Genomic DNA, 16905 nt, shown 5'->3' on the forward strand with positions numbered 1-16905 from the left:
CGCCATGCTCTAAGACAAACTCTAACCTTAACCAACTTCGAAAGAGCGCCTAAGCTTAACCAGTGTAGAAAATTGCGGTCCCACGATTGGCGCACATGTCACATGACCAGAAACGCGCGTGGCCAATCAGAGACGCGGAAACAAACATTTGTTGTCGAAAGTATTCAGGCGTACGGGCGGGGTCTTCCTTGTCGGGCAGGACAAGCGGTTATAACCAGGGACCGAAACTAAAGCCCGCCGCCCGCCAGGGGCGGTCTGTTTTTACCTTTGGCGCATGACACTTAGAGGGCTGCCCGCCATGTGGCGTGTAGACGTGTAGTTCATAAGCAGGCCCCTAAAAATATTTGTATGCGAACGGTAAAAATCAATTACGCGCGCGCTGTGCGAATACAGATTATAGCCTCTCTCGTCTTTTTTTTCCTCCGCTGTGAGATCGTTAAAAAACTACAAGTCCCACATTGCACTCAAGCCAACGGTCCAATCACAGTAGAGTGAAGTGACTGGTTTCATGGGAAATAAAGCAAACGACCAATCGGAAGCTCTCATTTTTCTTGTTTACTTCCTGAAACTCCGCGATCAGGGCTCTCGTTTTCCGAGACACCAACTTATTATAGTCTCTCTTACCAATAGCAATAGATTTTAGAAAACCTAGATTTATCGATAGCAATAGTAATATAACGTTAATGCAACAAAACGAATGCCTTGCTTTGTTAATCATAACGTTGATGCAGTAGCGTATGTCGGTGTGTTGGCTGTAACGGACATGACAATAACATAACGTGTACACATTAAAATTGCGATAATCTATTCTAACATTTTCAAATCGATGCAGTTGAATTTCCCCCTTAGGATCGATGCATTGTTACACCCCTACACCAAAGTCACTGGCCCACTGTGTATCTGTGTGTATAATAACTTGGCTAGCGTTATCAACAGCAGAGGTGGGCAATGGGTCCAGCTGCAGCACCGGAGTGCAAGCGATGTGATGTAATTGGCAGACTCGACTGTCAATCAATGGTCTACCTGACACGCAAATTCAAACAATGTTTCTGTACTGGAGGTGTGATTGATTGATTGATTGAGAACTTTATTAACAGATTGCAGAATGGGTACAATACAGTACAGCTCAATACACACAATTGTTAAGGGGATGCAGACCAGAGAAAGACTTTCGTCTTGTTTACATCAGGGTCCCCCATTTCAATTAATCAGGAAAGTGTACAGTAGGAAAGTGTACAGTATTTCAATAGGCAACCCTGAAAGGATTATTTTTCTAGAAGAGCAACACAGCCAAAATAGACAGTGGAGCTGTTTGCAGATAGCAAGCATTTTGACTTATTGCGTGGTGGCGATGTCTCGCAGATAATACAACTACAAGTATGATTATATAAATATATTTTATTTAAAAAAAATGTTATATATAAAATATATATTGGCAGGTAAGAAATATGCTTGGCGGGTAGACTCTTCCCATCTACCCGCCACTGGCCGGTGAGTCAAAAAGTTAATTTCGCTCCCTGGTTATAACGCATGGATTGAGGGGAATCAAGCACTCCCGGTTCATGTTCTTTGGTGGATTATGTTGGCAACACGATCGACATCAATACTTGGAATGGCGATCAGATACTTGGAATATTCTTTTTGGAGTACATCCTAGTCAAGGTAAGGGCTATATGGTATCAATCTTGCGTTGATCCAAGAATACTTTCACTGCGATCTGAGCTTATGTGTGTAATGTGTGTGTGTAACGTATTCCGTTGGTGACGATCAAAGCATTGAAAAACGACCCCCCCCCCCCCCACCCTTTCATGCATTCATGATGAAACATAATACCGATAATATAGCGTTGATTTAGAAATAGTAGCGTATACAGGCGAGAAACGGCACGGTTTTGAGTGAAATGCACGTATTGCTGCACAGTATCCCGTTTTCTGGGATTAGACAGGATTACTCTAAAACTATACTCATATTCACCATGGTATAAAACGGGAATGTATGGATGAAAAGATTCTTTCTTTTTCACAAATTGAACGATAGATACTCGATGTCAAATGGGCAATAGTATTATATCCATAGGTATGATATATAATATAGTTAATATAGAGCCCTGCAAACACTGCCACGTATTCGTATACTTTAAAGTGCTGGCCTTTCAACAGTAACAGTAAACAGCGCCATCTGGCGCTGAATGAGTGTAAACATAGGGCTGGACATAATGATATGCATCGTTTGACACAATCAGTGTGATTGTATTGTGTGTGTGTGTGTGTGTGTGTGTGTGTGTGTGTGTGTGTGTGTGTGTGTGTGTGTGTGTGTGTGTGTGTGTGTGTGTGTGTGTGTGTGTGTGTGTGTGTGTGAGTGTGTGTGTGTGTGTGTGTGCGTGCGTGCGTGCGTGCGTGCGTGCGTGCGTGCGTGCGTGCGTGCGTGCGTGCGTGCGTGCGTGCGTGCGTGTGTGTGTGTGTTTCTATTGTGACTGATGATGATACACAATTTAGTTTAGTGAAGTTTAGTTTAGATGAACAAACACTATCATATTTATTATTATATTTCCCTTTATTTGTTGTTGTTTGTCAAAATCATATCTATGGAGCAAAATCCCCTCAGTAATTTACCTTCTCTAGTCTATACTTCTCTTTCTATTTCATTCCAATTTTATGCCATTCCTCACATTTCTTTTTCTCTTTCTTTTCATTTTTTTTCAGATTTCATTTTGATTTTCCCTTTTGTAACTGACTTTGGTACAAATCCCCTACAAATAACGTTTCCCTGGGGAAGGGAACTCTTACTCTCTCTACCCGCCCCCACCTCTCTCTCTCTCTCTCTCTCTCTCTCTCTCTCTCTCTCTCTCTCTCCTCTCTCTCTCTCTCGTTCTCTCTCCTCTCTCTCTCTCTCTCTCTCTCTCTCTCTCTCTCTCTCCTCTCTCTCTCTCTCTCTCTCTGTCTCTCGGTAAACAGATGGATACGATCCCTGGGCTTTCTCCTGCTTTCATACTAATCCATTGTAATCCCAGACTCTTATTGTCTTGCCTTGTGCAGCACTGCACATTGTGTTATCATCATCCTAAAGAATAATGATTAATGGATCCATAATTGAGGCAGAGAGGACAGAAACAAAGCACTCTTGCTCTTGTTCTGTTACACAGGACACATATACGGGTCCGTGCTGCAGCTAGGGGGGGGGGGGGGGGGTCATGCTTTAAATTATCTCGTTACCGCTGGTCCAGAATGGAGGCTCTCAGAGTACCTGTGCCCTCTCTAAACAAGTGGCGCTTGCATTATTTAAGGCAGCCTTGGCTCAACGCTTAAGATGAGACGCTCATCTTGGATAGGCGTCCTGGAGCGGGGGAGGGGGGAGCACAGGTATGTGCCGACTCAAAAAGTAAAGTCACGTTGTCATGGCGACACACCCTTTCTCGCGCTGTACCTCGACGTCGTCACCGGTGGCTTTATCCCAGGTGAGTTTCATTTTCCATTCAGCGTGATGTTGAGCGCTGTTTTTGAGACCGTCAACACTATACGTCACTTAAAAGGAAAGGTTCACTTGGTGGATTTGTCACAAACTGGGAGTCATTTCTCTGTCCTTAACAGGCACTGGCATCTGTGTTTTGTTTTTTTCTCAGATATTGGGGAAAAAACTGATATCATCAATTAGCAATGCTAGCGAAGACGCATATGTGTTTTATACTTTTATACTTGCTACTAATCTCACTTAGAGACACCCTCTGCTTTATCCGAAATCACTGCGATGATATAATACTCAGTGATTATTTCACTCTGATGAGCGCTGTGTTGTTTACACGCGGGACTGAATGCGAACGACTCGTTCTTTACGATCACAATGATCGCCCGGGTCAGCGTTTCTAAACGAAGTGAACCTGAATGTGTCACACAACCGCTGTCTAATGTGAAAACACATTTAAATTACAGCATCATCAACTCATTATTCCTGGCGGTAACGGGCGAGAGCGTCGCATCGCGCATTAACAGTGGAATCGATGTGGGCACCGTTAACTCATCACGCCAGTAAACGACGTGCCATTAGGTTTTATAGCAGGGGCCCTGTCTGTGTTAGTCATGGCCTACATTTCACCCCTGGAGTCCTGCGAGAGCTGCTGGAGAGAGAGAGGGGAGCAGCGGAGCCCTCGCAAACACCCCCAGTACCGCTGCGCTACTCATCTGAATACAAAGTGCTTTTCTGGATCTCTCAATATCTGCCCTCTTACGATTGACCTATCTCAAACCCCTCCCCTCTTTTTCTGACACGCAGCGACGGTCGCGATCGGAGGATGGAGGGGAAAGCGAGGGGGCGCGTCTATGCCAAACGCAACGCAGTTCGGTTTCCGGGTTCCTCTGATTGGCCGCGTCCCCCACGTGACCCGCGCTAGCACGCCCCCTTATCCACCGCTGCCGATACAGCTCGCCTGTGTGTTGACGCTCACCTGTGTGTTGACGCGCGCGCGGCAGAGCGGCATGGACTTGACTTTCTCTTTCAATTTGACGCTCGCTTCCTGAGACTTTCGCTTTGCTGCTGTTTAATAATATTGTCGCGACGCCACACGCGCCACTGAGTCAAGAAACACTTGTATTAAGTAAACATTACAGTTCTACTTTATAAAATGCTAATTGTAAATATGTTTAAGTCCACTCCACATTACAGTTGATGCGTGATGCTGCTGAGGCGGTCGTTTCTTGACTGGCTTTGCATAAGATTTACATTTAGTCAGCTAGCTGATAACTGCATAAGCAGCATATTAAGATGACTGCGTTTCTTGACTCAGAGTGGCGGCGCGACAATAGCGTTTCTTGACTCAGGCGTCTATGCCAAATACAGCTGATAACTGCATAAGCAGCATATTAAGATGACTGCGTTTCTTGACTCAGAGTGGCGGCGCGACAATATTATTAAACAAGAGAGCTCTGTCATTGAAGTGGGTGGTGTTACCAACAGCGCGTTGTTGCGAGCTGTAGCGGCAGCGGTGGATAAGGGGGCGTGCTAGCGCGGGTCACGTGGGCGTCGCGGCCAATCAGAGGAACCCGGAAACCGAACTGCGTTGCGTTTGGCATAGACGCCGAGGGGGCGGGGTTTGAGATATAGAGTGAAGTGAGGGGGCGGGGTTTAAGATATAGAGGGAAAGCGAGGGGGCGGGGTTTGAGATATAGAGGGAAAGCGAGGGGGTGGGGTTTGATATATAGAGGGAAAGTGAGGGGGCGGGGTTTTAGATATAGGCCGTATCACAGGGCTGGTTGACTGGGTGAGCTCTAGCGGGTTGTGCCGCTATCTCTCCACTGTGTCGCGCGCCGTGTTGTTGATGCTTATCGCTATCAAGCACTGTTTTCCCAACAAAATAGTATCCCTGCCACTGCTCCCGATACACCCCGGCTTGTATTTTCCTTCACGTGGGCGTTCTGACCCGTCAACCTCCACTCACAGGACTCCACGAGCGTCCACTCTAGCCCCATCCGATACAGCCTCGTAAAGTGTCTCCCCCCCGTTCCTCTTGACATGTATGAATGAGATTATGAAGGTGCTGGGTTCTTTACCACACCTGTGAAACCGGTCTTATTTGACATGAGTGGGAGTTGAACCCCGGTCTCCCACGCTGCGGGCGACATTGCAGACCACTATAATGTGTCTGTATGCCTCTTAACTCATTCCCTGCCAACAAAGAGTTTACTCGTCCAAGCCGGCGCTTGGACGCTAACAGCGAGTATACTCGTTTTTTTTTTTTTTTTTTTTTTTTTTTCTCAATATTTATATTCATTATTCATCCAGGGACCTTGGTGTTACCATAGGGAATGAGTCTGAGATCGCCAAAGTGCAATACCGGCCGCATCCAGCTAGACGGCGGTATCGAGCACCCTACGGTCAAATGTCACCGGGCTCACTTTTCTTTGTCGGGCGAATGGAGCGGTTATAACGATCGGATTGGGAAGCGTCAAATGCTCCCGTTGCATGATGTGTGGTGGATTATGTTGGCAACACGATCAACACCAATACTGGGACTCGCAATCAGATAATTGGAATATTCTTTTTGGGGTACATCCGAGTGAAGGTAAGGCCTATATGATATCAATCCTGCGTTGATGCAACCATGTCTTCACCCCGATCGCAACATGTCTGTGTAATGCCTTATGTATTACTCCACAATGTATGCCGTTGGTGACGATCAAAGCATCAAAACATTACCCCCCCCCCCCCCCTTTTCATGCATTCATGATTAATCATAATACCCATGATATAGATTTGATTTGGGAATAATAGCGTGTACAGGCAAGAAACGGCAACGTTTATAGTAGAATTGACGTATAAGGCTATTACTCAGCCCTTCAGGAATTACCCCAGACCACGCTATAACCATACTTGTATTCACCACGGTATAACACAGGATCGTATGGATGAAGAAATGTATTATTTTTCACATATTGAACGATAGATAGGTGGTGTCAAATGGGCCATAGTATTGTATCCATAGCTATAATATAGAATATAGTTATATCTCTACAAACAAGGTGACGCACTCCTATCTTTTAGAGCGTGGCAGTGCTAGAGCAGGGGCCGACTAATCCCCGGCGGTCAATGAGTTAAGGGGGAGTAAGTTTACTTGCAGTACCGCTACGTGCCACAGTCACGACTCACTTCACAACACTTGAAGTCCATCATCGTGACTGTGGATTAGGGCTGTCCCCGACTAAGGATTTGGATGGTCGACTAGGATTGGCCAAAATGTGCCGTTAGTCAACTATTGGTCGACTTAAAAAAAATAAAATAAAAAAAAAAGTATAATATTTTTTAAATTTTTTTTTTTTTTTTTTACTTTTGTATCATTCCATTTGGGCTGTGGGGGTGCTTAATAGGCTTGTTCAAGATGGATTTCGGTTTGCCTCGACTAGTAGACGAGAGTAGCCGAGTGAAGCCGGGGGAGGAGTTAAGAGGGCGGACACTGCCGATTTCACGAGAGCCTCTCGCCTAGTCTCGCGCGGCAGATACGCTTTCACGTCACCACACACACATTACACACCTGTCCAGCTCATTATAATGCGATGGCCGTGTGCAAAATTAGATCAGATTCAAATGTACAGCACACCATATACTGCTACAGTGGAATATACTATTCATATACCATAATGTATACCATCTTGTTGCGCGCTCCTGGCCGCACGCACACACAACACACTGCTGTATGTGTGTGTGTGTGTGTGTGTGTGTGTCTGACAGCTTGAAGTTTATCATGATGATATGATGATAAGTTGATAACGCATAACATAATAAAGTTTTCAATCAATCGAACGTCTCATAACTCCCTGGCTGTCACATGGCTGGTGACTGACAACTTTTCTGAGCCAATAGGCGCTTTGCGCGACCGTAGCAAGTCGCTTCCCAGCCGGGAGCAGCCGGCTGAGAGGTACTGTGGAGCCTCGCTCTGAAGGCTGCTTGTGGCTCGCTCCCGCGGGAGTTCCGCGCCTCGCCTCGCCAGATTTTCAGAGCAAATCGGACAATATTCTAACCGTCATGCAACGCGCTTGGCGAGGCGGTAGTCAAACCTGCGCAGATCTGCGTCCGCCTATCCCATCTTGAACAAGCCTATTGTCTGAAGGAGTCGACTGAAGGCTTCTTGTCCTCTGCAAAAGCATGCAATTGGTCCACTGATGGATACATCTTGATATTTGTCTAGTGTGTTCATTAGATGGGTGAAATCCTCTTTCAGTGCCTCTGTGCCTGTTTTAGTAGGCAGCTAGCCTCTGGTATGCGTGCTATTAGCGTTAGCCACGCTTATATGCCTCTTTTCTTTTGGAAAGAATGATAAAAATAAATAAATAAAAAATAATATTAATAATCTTTTTTTTTTAATTTTTTTTATTATATTCGACTAAGAGGTTGGCCAGTCGACTACGGCTCCTTTCGACCGATTAGTCGACTAATCGATTAATAGGGGTCAGCCCTACTGTGGATATACTCGCGGCACCTCCGTTACACCGGCTCGACTCATCCCTAAGAGAAGAACACGTGGTAGACACCGTTCCTGCCGTGGAACATCCGCTGCTAAACGGAGGGAGGAGGAGGAGGAGCTTGTGGCTCATCATCACACACCACAGAGCCGCGCCTCTTCCAAACAGGACCGGAGGTCCCTACAGAGTGGGGCTGCATAGGCTGCTCTGCATCCAGATGTTCAACACAAGAGATTTAGGTCTGCTGTAGTAGTATTACTTTTATATGCTTTTTTTTTTTTTTTTTTTTTTTTTTTTTTTAACGTACATTACTGTTGCGGTTCAATTACATTTCTTGGCAAGTAAAACACAATGAGCGGCACCGCGTTCCGTTTTGGAGCGAGTGTGAATTTCACTTCCCGCGTGGACGATAGCGCCGTGTACACGTCGTCTCTGCCGTGTTCGGTTTGTGTAAACGAACAATTCACTGTACTGGAACTGAGGCTGCAGTGTTTTTCTTTTTTTATGTTGATGTATTCAAATTGACGGCTGGTGTTAGAAAATAAAACCAGAAGTAATTACTGTGTGTAATTAAAAGGAGTTCTAATTAGTTATAGCTCTGTGTCTAAAAAGGCTGATGGTCCTGTACTTCACAGAGAACGTGGCTGCCAAGTGAGATGTGTGACATTGCATGAGGGCCCATGGGGGAGGACCAGCAAGGGGCCCAAACCTCTACACTCCCACCTGCCCAGTGCCCACCTTTGACTGGGGCCCAAACCTCTACACTCCCACCTGCCCAGTGCCCACCTTTGACTGGGGCCCAAACCTCTACACTCCCACCTGCCCAGTGCCCACCTTTGACTGGGGCCCAAACCTCTACACTCCCACCTGCCCAGTGCCCACCTCTGACTGGGGCCCAAACCTCTACACTCCCACCTGCCCAGTGCCCTCTCTGACTGGGGCCAAACCTCTACACTCCCACCTGCCCAGTGCCCACCTCTGACTGGGGCCCAAACCTCTACACTCCCACTTGCCCAGTGCCCTCTCTGACTGGGGCCCAAACCTCTACACTCCCACTTGCCCAGTGCCCTCTCTGACTGGGGCCCAAACCTCTACACTCCCACCTGCCCACTGGGCAGTGCCCAGTGCCCTCTCTGACTGGGGCCCAAACCTCTACACTCCCACCTGCCCGGTGCCCTCTCTGACTGGGGCCCAAACCTCTACACTCCCACCTGCCCGGTGCCCACCTCTGACTGGGGCCCAAACCTCTACACTCCCACCTGCTGCCCAGTGCCCGGTGCCCTCTCTGACTGGGGCCCAAACCTTTACACTCCCACCTGCCCAGTGCCCAGTGCCCTCTCTGACTGGGGCCCAAACCTCTACACTCCCACCTGCCCAGTGCCCTCTCTGACTGGGGCCCAAACCTCTACACTCCCACCTGCCCAGTGCCCTCTCTGACTGGGGCCCAAACCTCTACACTCCCACCTGCCCAGTGCCCTCTCTGACTGGGGCCAAAACCTCTACACTCCCACCTGCCCAGTGCCCACCTCTGACTGGGGCCCAAACCACTACACTCCCATCTGCCCAGTGCCCTTTCAGACTGGCTGAGCTCCAAAACAAAAGAAAACGGCAAGGCACAGAACCCGTCTTCTGAATGGAAGTCTCTCGATGTGTGTGAAGAACTTCATATTTACCGCTTATACAGTATATACGCATAGCCTTTCTTAGTTGCGTTTGTATTCCCTGCCAATTGCATAATCGAGTCCAGGGCTCATCAGCAAGATGGCAGGAGAAGTGCTCTATTAAACTGCATCGTGTACCATCTGTTTGTGTAAGAGGAAGATAGCGGTATTTACAGTTTTTTGGAGTCGTGGCATACTGTCGCAGCCAGATTCTGTGCACCACGGAGTCCTGCTTGGTTCATTAAATGTCATGGATTACTGGCCCTGCATGCGATGATGTCGGTTCAGCCACAATCTGTTCCCCGGCAGGAAGATCAGGAACATCTGTATTATAATCTGTTAAATTAATTCAGTTGAACCACTGTTATCGATACTGTATTATGAGTGATAGTGAATGTGTGGGGAAATTCTATTCTAGATCTCATATCTCCCTTCTTTCCAGAAATATTCCATGTTTTGTTTTTTTTCTTCTTCCACGATTCTACTGAATTAAACACCCAAGGCTTTCTATAAATTAAACCGTGTTCAGATTTATAGATCATTTCGCGAGGACTCTGTCAAGAAATCGGGGTACCGAATGTCTGACTCCTATCCATGTCTAATGCGGGGAAATGTGTGTTAAACAGGAAATAAATACAACCCAATTTCTGAATACTGAAGCCTGCTGATAAGGAAAAGTGCTGAGTAAAATACAACCTTATCTGTCTCACTTACTGAAGTGATTTTACCTAGAGAAAGAGCTGACAGAAAGATATTCATGCTATTTGGTCTCTCTCTCTCTCTCTCTCTCTCTGTATTAGCTTAACTCTGTACTTTTCATAACCGGGACTCAGATTTGCAACTGCAGGGATCTCCTCTACTCCCTCTCTCTCTCTCTTTCCATCTGATATCCCTCACCCCATTACACTCACTAAATCCACTGAAGGAAGTGAGTGTAAAAGGTCTCCTCCGCCTGTATAAGCAGAGAAAGTATTTCACTTTTATACAGTACAGTATGTCACCAAGGCACACGTCTGTGTGGATGGAAATAGGGAAACAGAGATTTGAGCGAAAGCGCAAGTTAATAAACCTCTCAACTGCAAATGAGGAAGCTGAGGTGCAACGTATTCCTATACACCGGTATGTTATTTTACTAGTGGCCTACTTATCATACGTGACCATTATCCAGCGTAGTAATCGACAAAGGTTAGTCCAATATGATACTTAATAATACGAACTGTTGACAGTTGTTGGTCTGCTCCTATTCTACTACACTGCAGGCAAGGCTCCGGACTGGTACTAGAGGGGATGTGCTTACCTGTTATGCCTATGCTATGATTTTCCTTGTATTGTTTATTATCAGTGTTATTTATATTATTATTATTATTATTATTATTATTATTATTATTATTATTATTATTATTATTATTATTATTATTATTATTATTATTATTATTATTATTATTATTATTATTATTACTCCCTTATTGTATTTATTTTCTACATTGTTTCCAATGGCTATTGCATATATCCAACTGGGGGGGGGGGGGGGGGGCTCTCATTTAATTGCCCATCTTTGGTGTCTTAATTGTTTTTTCTGTACGTTTTCTCTTATCTTCTTTGTGGGGTTAAACCATTGGGGTGGTGTACCTTTGTGGACCTGTGTGAAGCTGTTGAAACGTGTAATGCGATTTTGAGCTGTACAAATACATCTGACTCGACTTGACATGACATGACATGTGCTTGGATGCTATTGCTCTTCCCCACTAGAGGAGATCCACGGGGGTGTGTCTGGGAGTATTTGGGAAATATATATATAATCGGACAGCTTTAAAGCATGCATGCGCTCGATGCATCAGTCCGTATCAATATAATACAATCAATGGATTAAAGTGCAAGCTAATCAAATCGCCGTGGAACGCGCTGCTCAAGTCAAGTTCTTCAAATGGGAAACAAATGCACCTTGAACTTGAATGAGTGTGTATTCGGCTACACAAACACATAAATGCATGAGCCTATATTGATGACAACGTGGGATACAATATTCTATACCCTCTTGGACATTGCAGAGAGGTAGCCTGATACATTTTTTTTCTATAGCTAGAACTTAGAAATTAGATGGTGCAACATATAACATACATATGGCAATAATAACACGCAGGATACTGCTCGTTAGGGAAATATTTTCACTCGTGATTCATAAATATGCAAACACTTTCAAGAAAAAAGCAGCAGTCACATTGAGAGACGAGGGCTATATTTACTTCAGTGTGACTTAGAAGGAGGCGGCAAGACGGCAGGTAGACCCATAAATATTTCAGCATAGCTTCTGGGCCAAATGGTTCCATATTGGCCTTTATGCCTATTTTATATGATTGCCCGTCTTCACTCTTTGGGCGTCTGAACTGAAGGGCCACAGACTTAGCCTACTTACAAATGCAAACCTGTCAAAAACGGTCATGCTTTCAAAGTCGAAGTATGGACCTGGACAAACTGTTTCCAAACTGTCTTAACTTAAGGCAATGACCACAATTGCCTCAATCGTTGACTTTATGGGTTATAGGTATTTACCTTGATCCAGTAACCGCAAAGAGTGCTGATAACATGGATCCAGCGTGTCCTTTTCTGCTATAAGCTCCGGCAAATACTTTTCGCTCTCCATGTCGTCCTGGGCTTTTGGTCCACGTCAACGTAAATTATTCTGTATAGTGATACAATAAAAAAAAAACTTGCTCTATATCCCACGAACTGCACCACCAAAAGCGGCAAATTGCGTCTCTGAATGCAATTTATCCCATCGGAGTTGCTGTGTTCAGCCTGCAGACTCTTGCGCGCATCGCAGCCAAACTGAATCTCTCGTCTTCTCTCTGTAAACAACCTCTTTGAAGCTCCCTCTATTGTATCCACTGGCAACGAAGGCTCATTCCAGGTCCTGTATAGCCATTGGTCGCCGTTCAGTGTCAGTCACAGAAAGGGGCGGGTCGTAAAGGCCGGTTGGCTGAAAAACAGCTGGAGCTGTCCGCGGTACTGAATCCGTGCGTGTTTGGTAGATTTTTTTTCTTTCTTTTTTATAAAGCATTATGTATTTAAGCATTATGCATGAAAGATTTGTGAATGTGTTGGTCTATTTCACAATGATATATATTAACCATACCATATCATTATATGGTTCAGCCATAATGTCCTTTAAAATCTGATATTTTCAATAAGCATTTGTGTTCACTTGCTTAATTTAAAAAATTGTTAATAGTGATTACTTTACTGTTATATGTAGTGGTGGTTATAGGGTGTTATTAGTCCATATGTTGGCTCATTAGCCAAACTAATGAAAATACGCAACAGAACAAGACAAAGGCAATGGGTTCTGTCTGTCTTTAGCAGTAAACTTCAGGCACCAGTGGCTCATGTGATAATGACTTGAAGGCTTAGATTCACGACGAGTGAAAACATGCTGCAATTATCTACTCAGAGTGTGATGAGAGCAACCTATCGTTATGGATGACCATGACGAGATGCTTGAAGCCAAAGGGGACATGTGTTCTTAAGTGAACACGTATCATGGAGATATGTTCACAGTGAATTGACATTAGATTAGATTAGATTAGATTCGAGTTTATTGTCATTATACAGCACAAATACAGTACAATGAAAATAAGTTTGGCATCCAACCAGAGTGCAAATGTAACAGTATAGCTACATATTATACTACAACGCTGTACACATCTGATTCGCATTACACTCAGTAGTACTCATTTGTGTATTTTGTACCCATTTTAATATCCTGTACATTGTATATTGCTGTTGCACTTTACTGCTATATTTGCACTCTGGTTTGATGACAAACTTATTTTTGCCGTACTGTACTTGTGCTGTATAATGACAATAAATTAGACATTTTAATCTAATAGTAATAGACAATTAAACTGGGTATAAAATATATAAATTATAACTACTGGGCGTAGTTCTAATCAGATGCATGTACATAGTTGTAATATTAATATGTACAGTGATGCAGGTATAAAGACAGTAATGTAGTAGTCATACTGGCCAGCGGTGTAACTAGTAAGAGCTACTACATGATGTTATTTGCACATTTAGTTTTTCTAAAAACATTTCACCCACAATTGGATGATGTAGTAGGCCCTATATGGCTACCTACACTTCACCCGGAGCCAGCAGAGCAAGAGATTGTTCCGTCAGTAGTCGCAGGAAAATCTCAGGCACAAGAGCTTAATCATTTAGGCAATTGATCAGCATTGCATGAGTCCTCAGACTCCTTTTACTTTCAAGACCATCCGTCGATAGTTCAGGGTAAATCCATTCACCTGAATAGGTCAAGCAGCCTACCTCTCAGTGGTACCTGTGCATGTATCAAATGATGAGAATGTCTTGCTTTGCATTTCTACTCATACGAAAAGTAATCTGTCATCATTATTATACAAAACAAAGGGCTCCTCATCCAATTGTTGAAATGTCTCCATCTTTTGGAGGGATGTATGAGGAGAACGATTTTGATATTGCTCCGAGGCTGTATAACTAATGGCATCAAACCAGAATTGATTGGATTTAGTTATTGAGCAGGGGAATGGCCCCCCTACACTCTATAATTGTCACAATATGAATAGGCGAGATTCAAAACACAATGTTTATCATCATAGACAGAACGGATTGACATACAGTGCTAAGCCTTTGGCACATTTCTTAGGGTATCCGGTATAGTCACATCAAATAGAGGATTCCACAATGCTGCATACACATACAGTAGGCCTGTTTTCATAGCTCACTGTCAGTACATATTGGACTACCCTTGTGAAAAAGTATTGTGGTATTTCCCCAAAAATATCATATTCCATAATTTGTCGATCACTATACCAATATGCCATGGTGGTAATGACAGAAATACCGTGAAGGTACCATCAATATGTTGGTTTAATTAGATTATACCATGGTATTATTTAAGTACAAAATTGGTACAATGTACTTTTACCATGGTAACCTTTACCTGTGCCTTGATAAATTATTCATGCAATGGCCAGTACCATGGTAAAACTAGAATTACCGTCAAACTACCATGATGATATTTTGTATGGGTATTGGGGACTACAAGAGTGTTGCAAGCCTGTAACGGTAGAGTTATTTAAAGCTTAGGGCGATTGGGTTATGGTGGCCTGTGGTGGTGGGGCCCGGTGTAATATATTTTCAGGGGGCCCAAAATCCCTGTTGGCACCCCTGCCCCCCTCCTCCCTTTAACAAAAAGAATATGATAAGCGGTAGTAGCTACTGGCAATATGACAATAAGCTACATACAGTTGTATTCTAAAACCCCAGCCTTCTCATCATACCATTTGTAGCCTACAGCCGGAAAAAACCGACTTCATCAGACAACATCAGACCTGCGGTTCCTGGAGACATGGAAATCATTCTTCTCAATGGTCGGAAAGACAGGTTTTGTATGCAGGCAGCATCGTTGTATTTGTGAGGAGAATGTGGTCAAAAGATATGAATCCCTCCAATACTCTGGGAGGATGCTGAGGCAGCCTCAGGTGGGCGGTTATCCGTAGGCCGATCGGCACTGGTTGGTTATATAATTGAGATGTGCCCCCCCCCCCCTCTCTTCTATTTCAATAAGTACAAGAAGAGAAGACGTGACCTAGAGGCTATAACCAAGATGAGTTTATGTATATTTCTCAACGTTATGTCCTCCATGAACCTTGGAGTGTCAAATTTGTTTATTCACTTTTATGGTTTCATTTGTGCTCTGAAATAACTACTCTGGGCGATAAAGACGATCGTTTTATACACCGACCCAACAGTATAGTTGGAAAATAACTGCTTGAAATATACTTTTATTATAACTACTGTATATTTCTTTCTTTTTTATTGGAGGGGGGGGGGGGGGGGGGGTTGCAACCTTGCTCTCCCCAAAAGGTCTTGTGGTGATCTTGGAGGAGAGATTATGACTATATGTTAGGGGTGTAACGGTACACAAAAACCACGCTTCCGTACGTACCTTGTTTTTGAAGTCACGGTTCGGTACGGGTTTTCGGTACAGTGGGGGAAAGTTTGGCTTTCCATGCTCCACTCAGGGGTGATGTAGTGTGCAGTAACTAATTGTACTTGTAGGGCTGTCAACGAATATTCTATATTGAAATTAATAGTCGACTTGTAAAGAAAAATGTAAATAATAATAATTATGTTAGATTGTGAAAAAAAACAGCCCCCGGTGGGCGGTTAACATATATTGTTGTATTAGTTCGGTACACAGCCGGTACGGCACGGTACACACTGAAACGGTTCGCTACGGATACGTGTACCTTTACATCCCTACTATACAGTATGTGTTTGGTAGTTAATCAATGCTGTCATTATCATTATTTTCAAATAATCTGCCTGGTAACAGCGTGGTTGTGGTACGCTGCCAACCTCAGGGCCGGGCGGTTTATTTTCGAGCATGTTGAAAAATAGTTTCAGTGATTATTTTCAGACACCTGTTTAAGAGCGTTATACCTCAAGGGAAACGTGTTATGAAACAGCTTGCCATGTAATCTCTCATAGACCATTACTAAAAAAAGAAGAAAAAAAAAAAAAAAAAAAAAGGCTCAAACGCAGTAATCTCATTTTCAGAAAAGCGACTTATTTATAGATATGCTTCTGCCATCTGTTGCTCCTCGTCTTCAAAAACAATCCCTTCGTATTGTCCTCCACATTTGAATCCTTCATAACAGCTGTGATGTCAGTGTCATTCCATTGGAAGGTTCACGTGTCACTCACTGCAATCAGGTGAAGTGAAAGGGAGTGTGAGAAACACAGACTCATATTTCACAGGCCAACGTCACCATGGGGCTGCGGGAACGGGTGGTGGACACACACAAGCTATAGAAACGATCTGTCAGATGGAAGAAAAAGAACAAGGCCATGAGGCTATTCCAGTGACATACTGTCATTTCATCATTAGGGAATTCTTGCTGCCCCCCTCCCCCCATACACACTTCCTCTTAAGTGTCCTCCCAGCCAGTGCCTGCCTCAGTAACTGTGATGTTCGATGACACGTAAGGGCATAAAGATGCCCCCCCCCCCAAGGTATGATATAAACACACATGAGTTTACAACTGCACAGTGGGTAATGACTGAGATTGATCTGAGCTGATAGAGCCCTTTGTTCCTTCCCGTCCCGACACAAGCGAGAGTGTAATTGGGACTCTAAGCATTGTATGCAGGCTTCTTTTGTGAGCTATACTTGACGTAGGTGGTTGAGTGAAATATGCACTTGTCAACTTTCCATCCGAATGAAACCCCACTGCTGTTCGGAGATCTAATGT

At 44.2% G+C, this 16905-nt stretch overlaps 1 protein-coding gene across 1 annotated transcript in view; it reads right to left on the reverse strand.

The window, feature by feature from the left end:
• Positions 1–12265, reverse strand: part of khdrbs3 (KH domain containing, RNA binding, signal transduction associated 3) — a gene marked incomplete at its 3' end in the record, with an annotated part of 234070 nt that extends 221805 nt beyond the window's left edge. Inside the window, exon 1 of the mRNA XM_084312684.1 lies at positions 12158–12265. Coding sequence (XP_084168810.1) covers positions 12158–12248 — 91 coding nt within the window. The 5' untranslated portion in view covers positions 12249–12265. The remainder of the gene's footprint in view (positions 1–12157) is intronic.
• Between the last annotated feature and the right edge of the window lie 4640 nt (positions 12266–16905).

This window comes from Notolepis coatsorum (assembly GCF_963971535.1).
Source record: "Notolepis coatsorum genome assembly, chromosome: 4".
NCBI lineage: Eukaryota > Metazoa > Chordata > Actinopteri > Aulopiformes > Paralepididae > Notolepis > Notolepis coatsorum.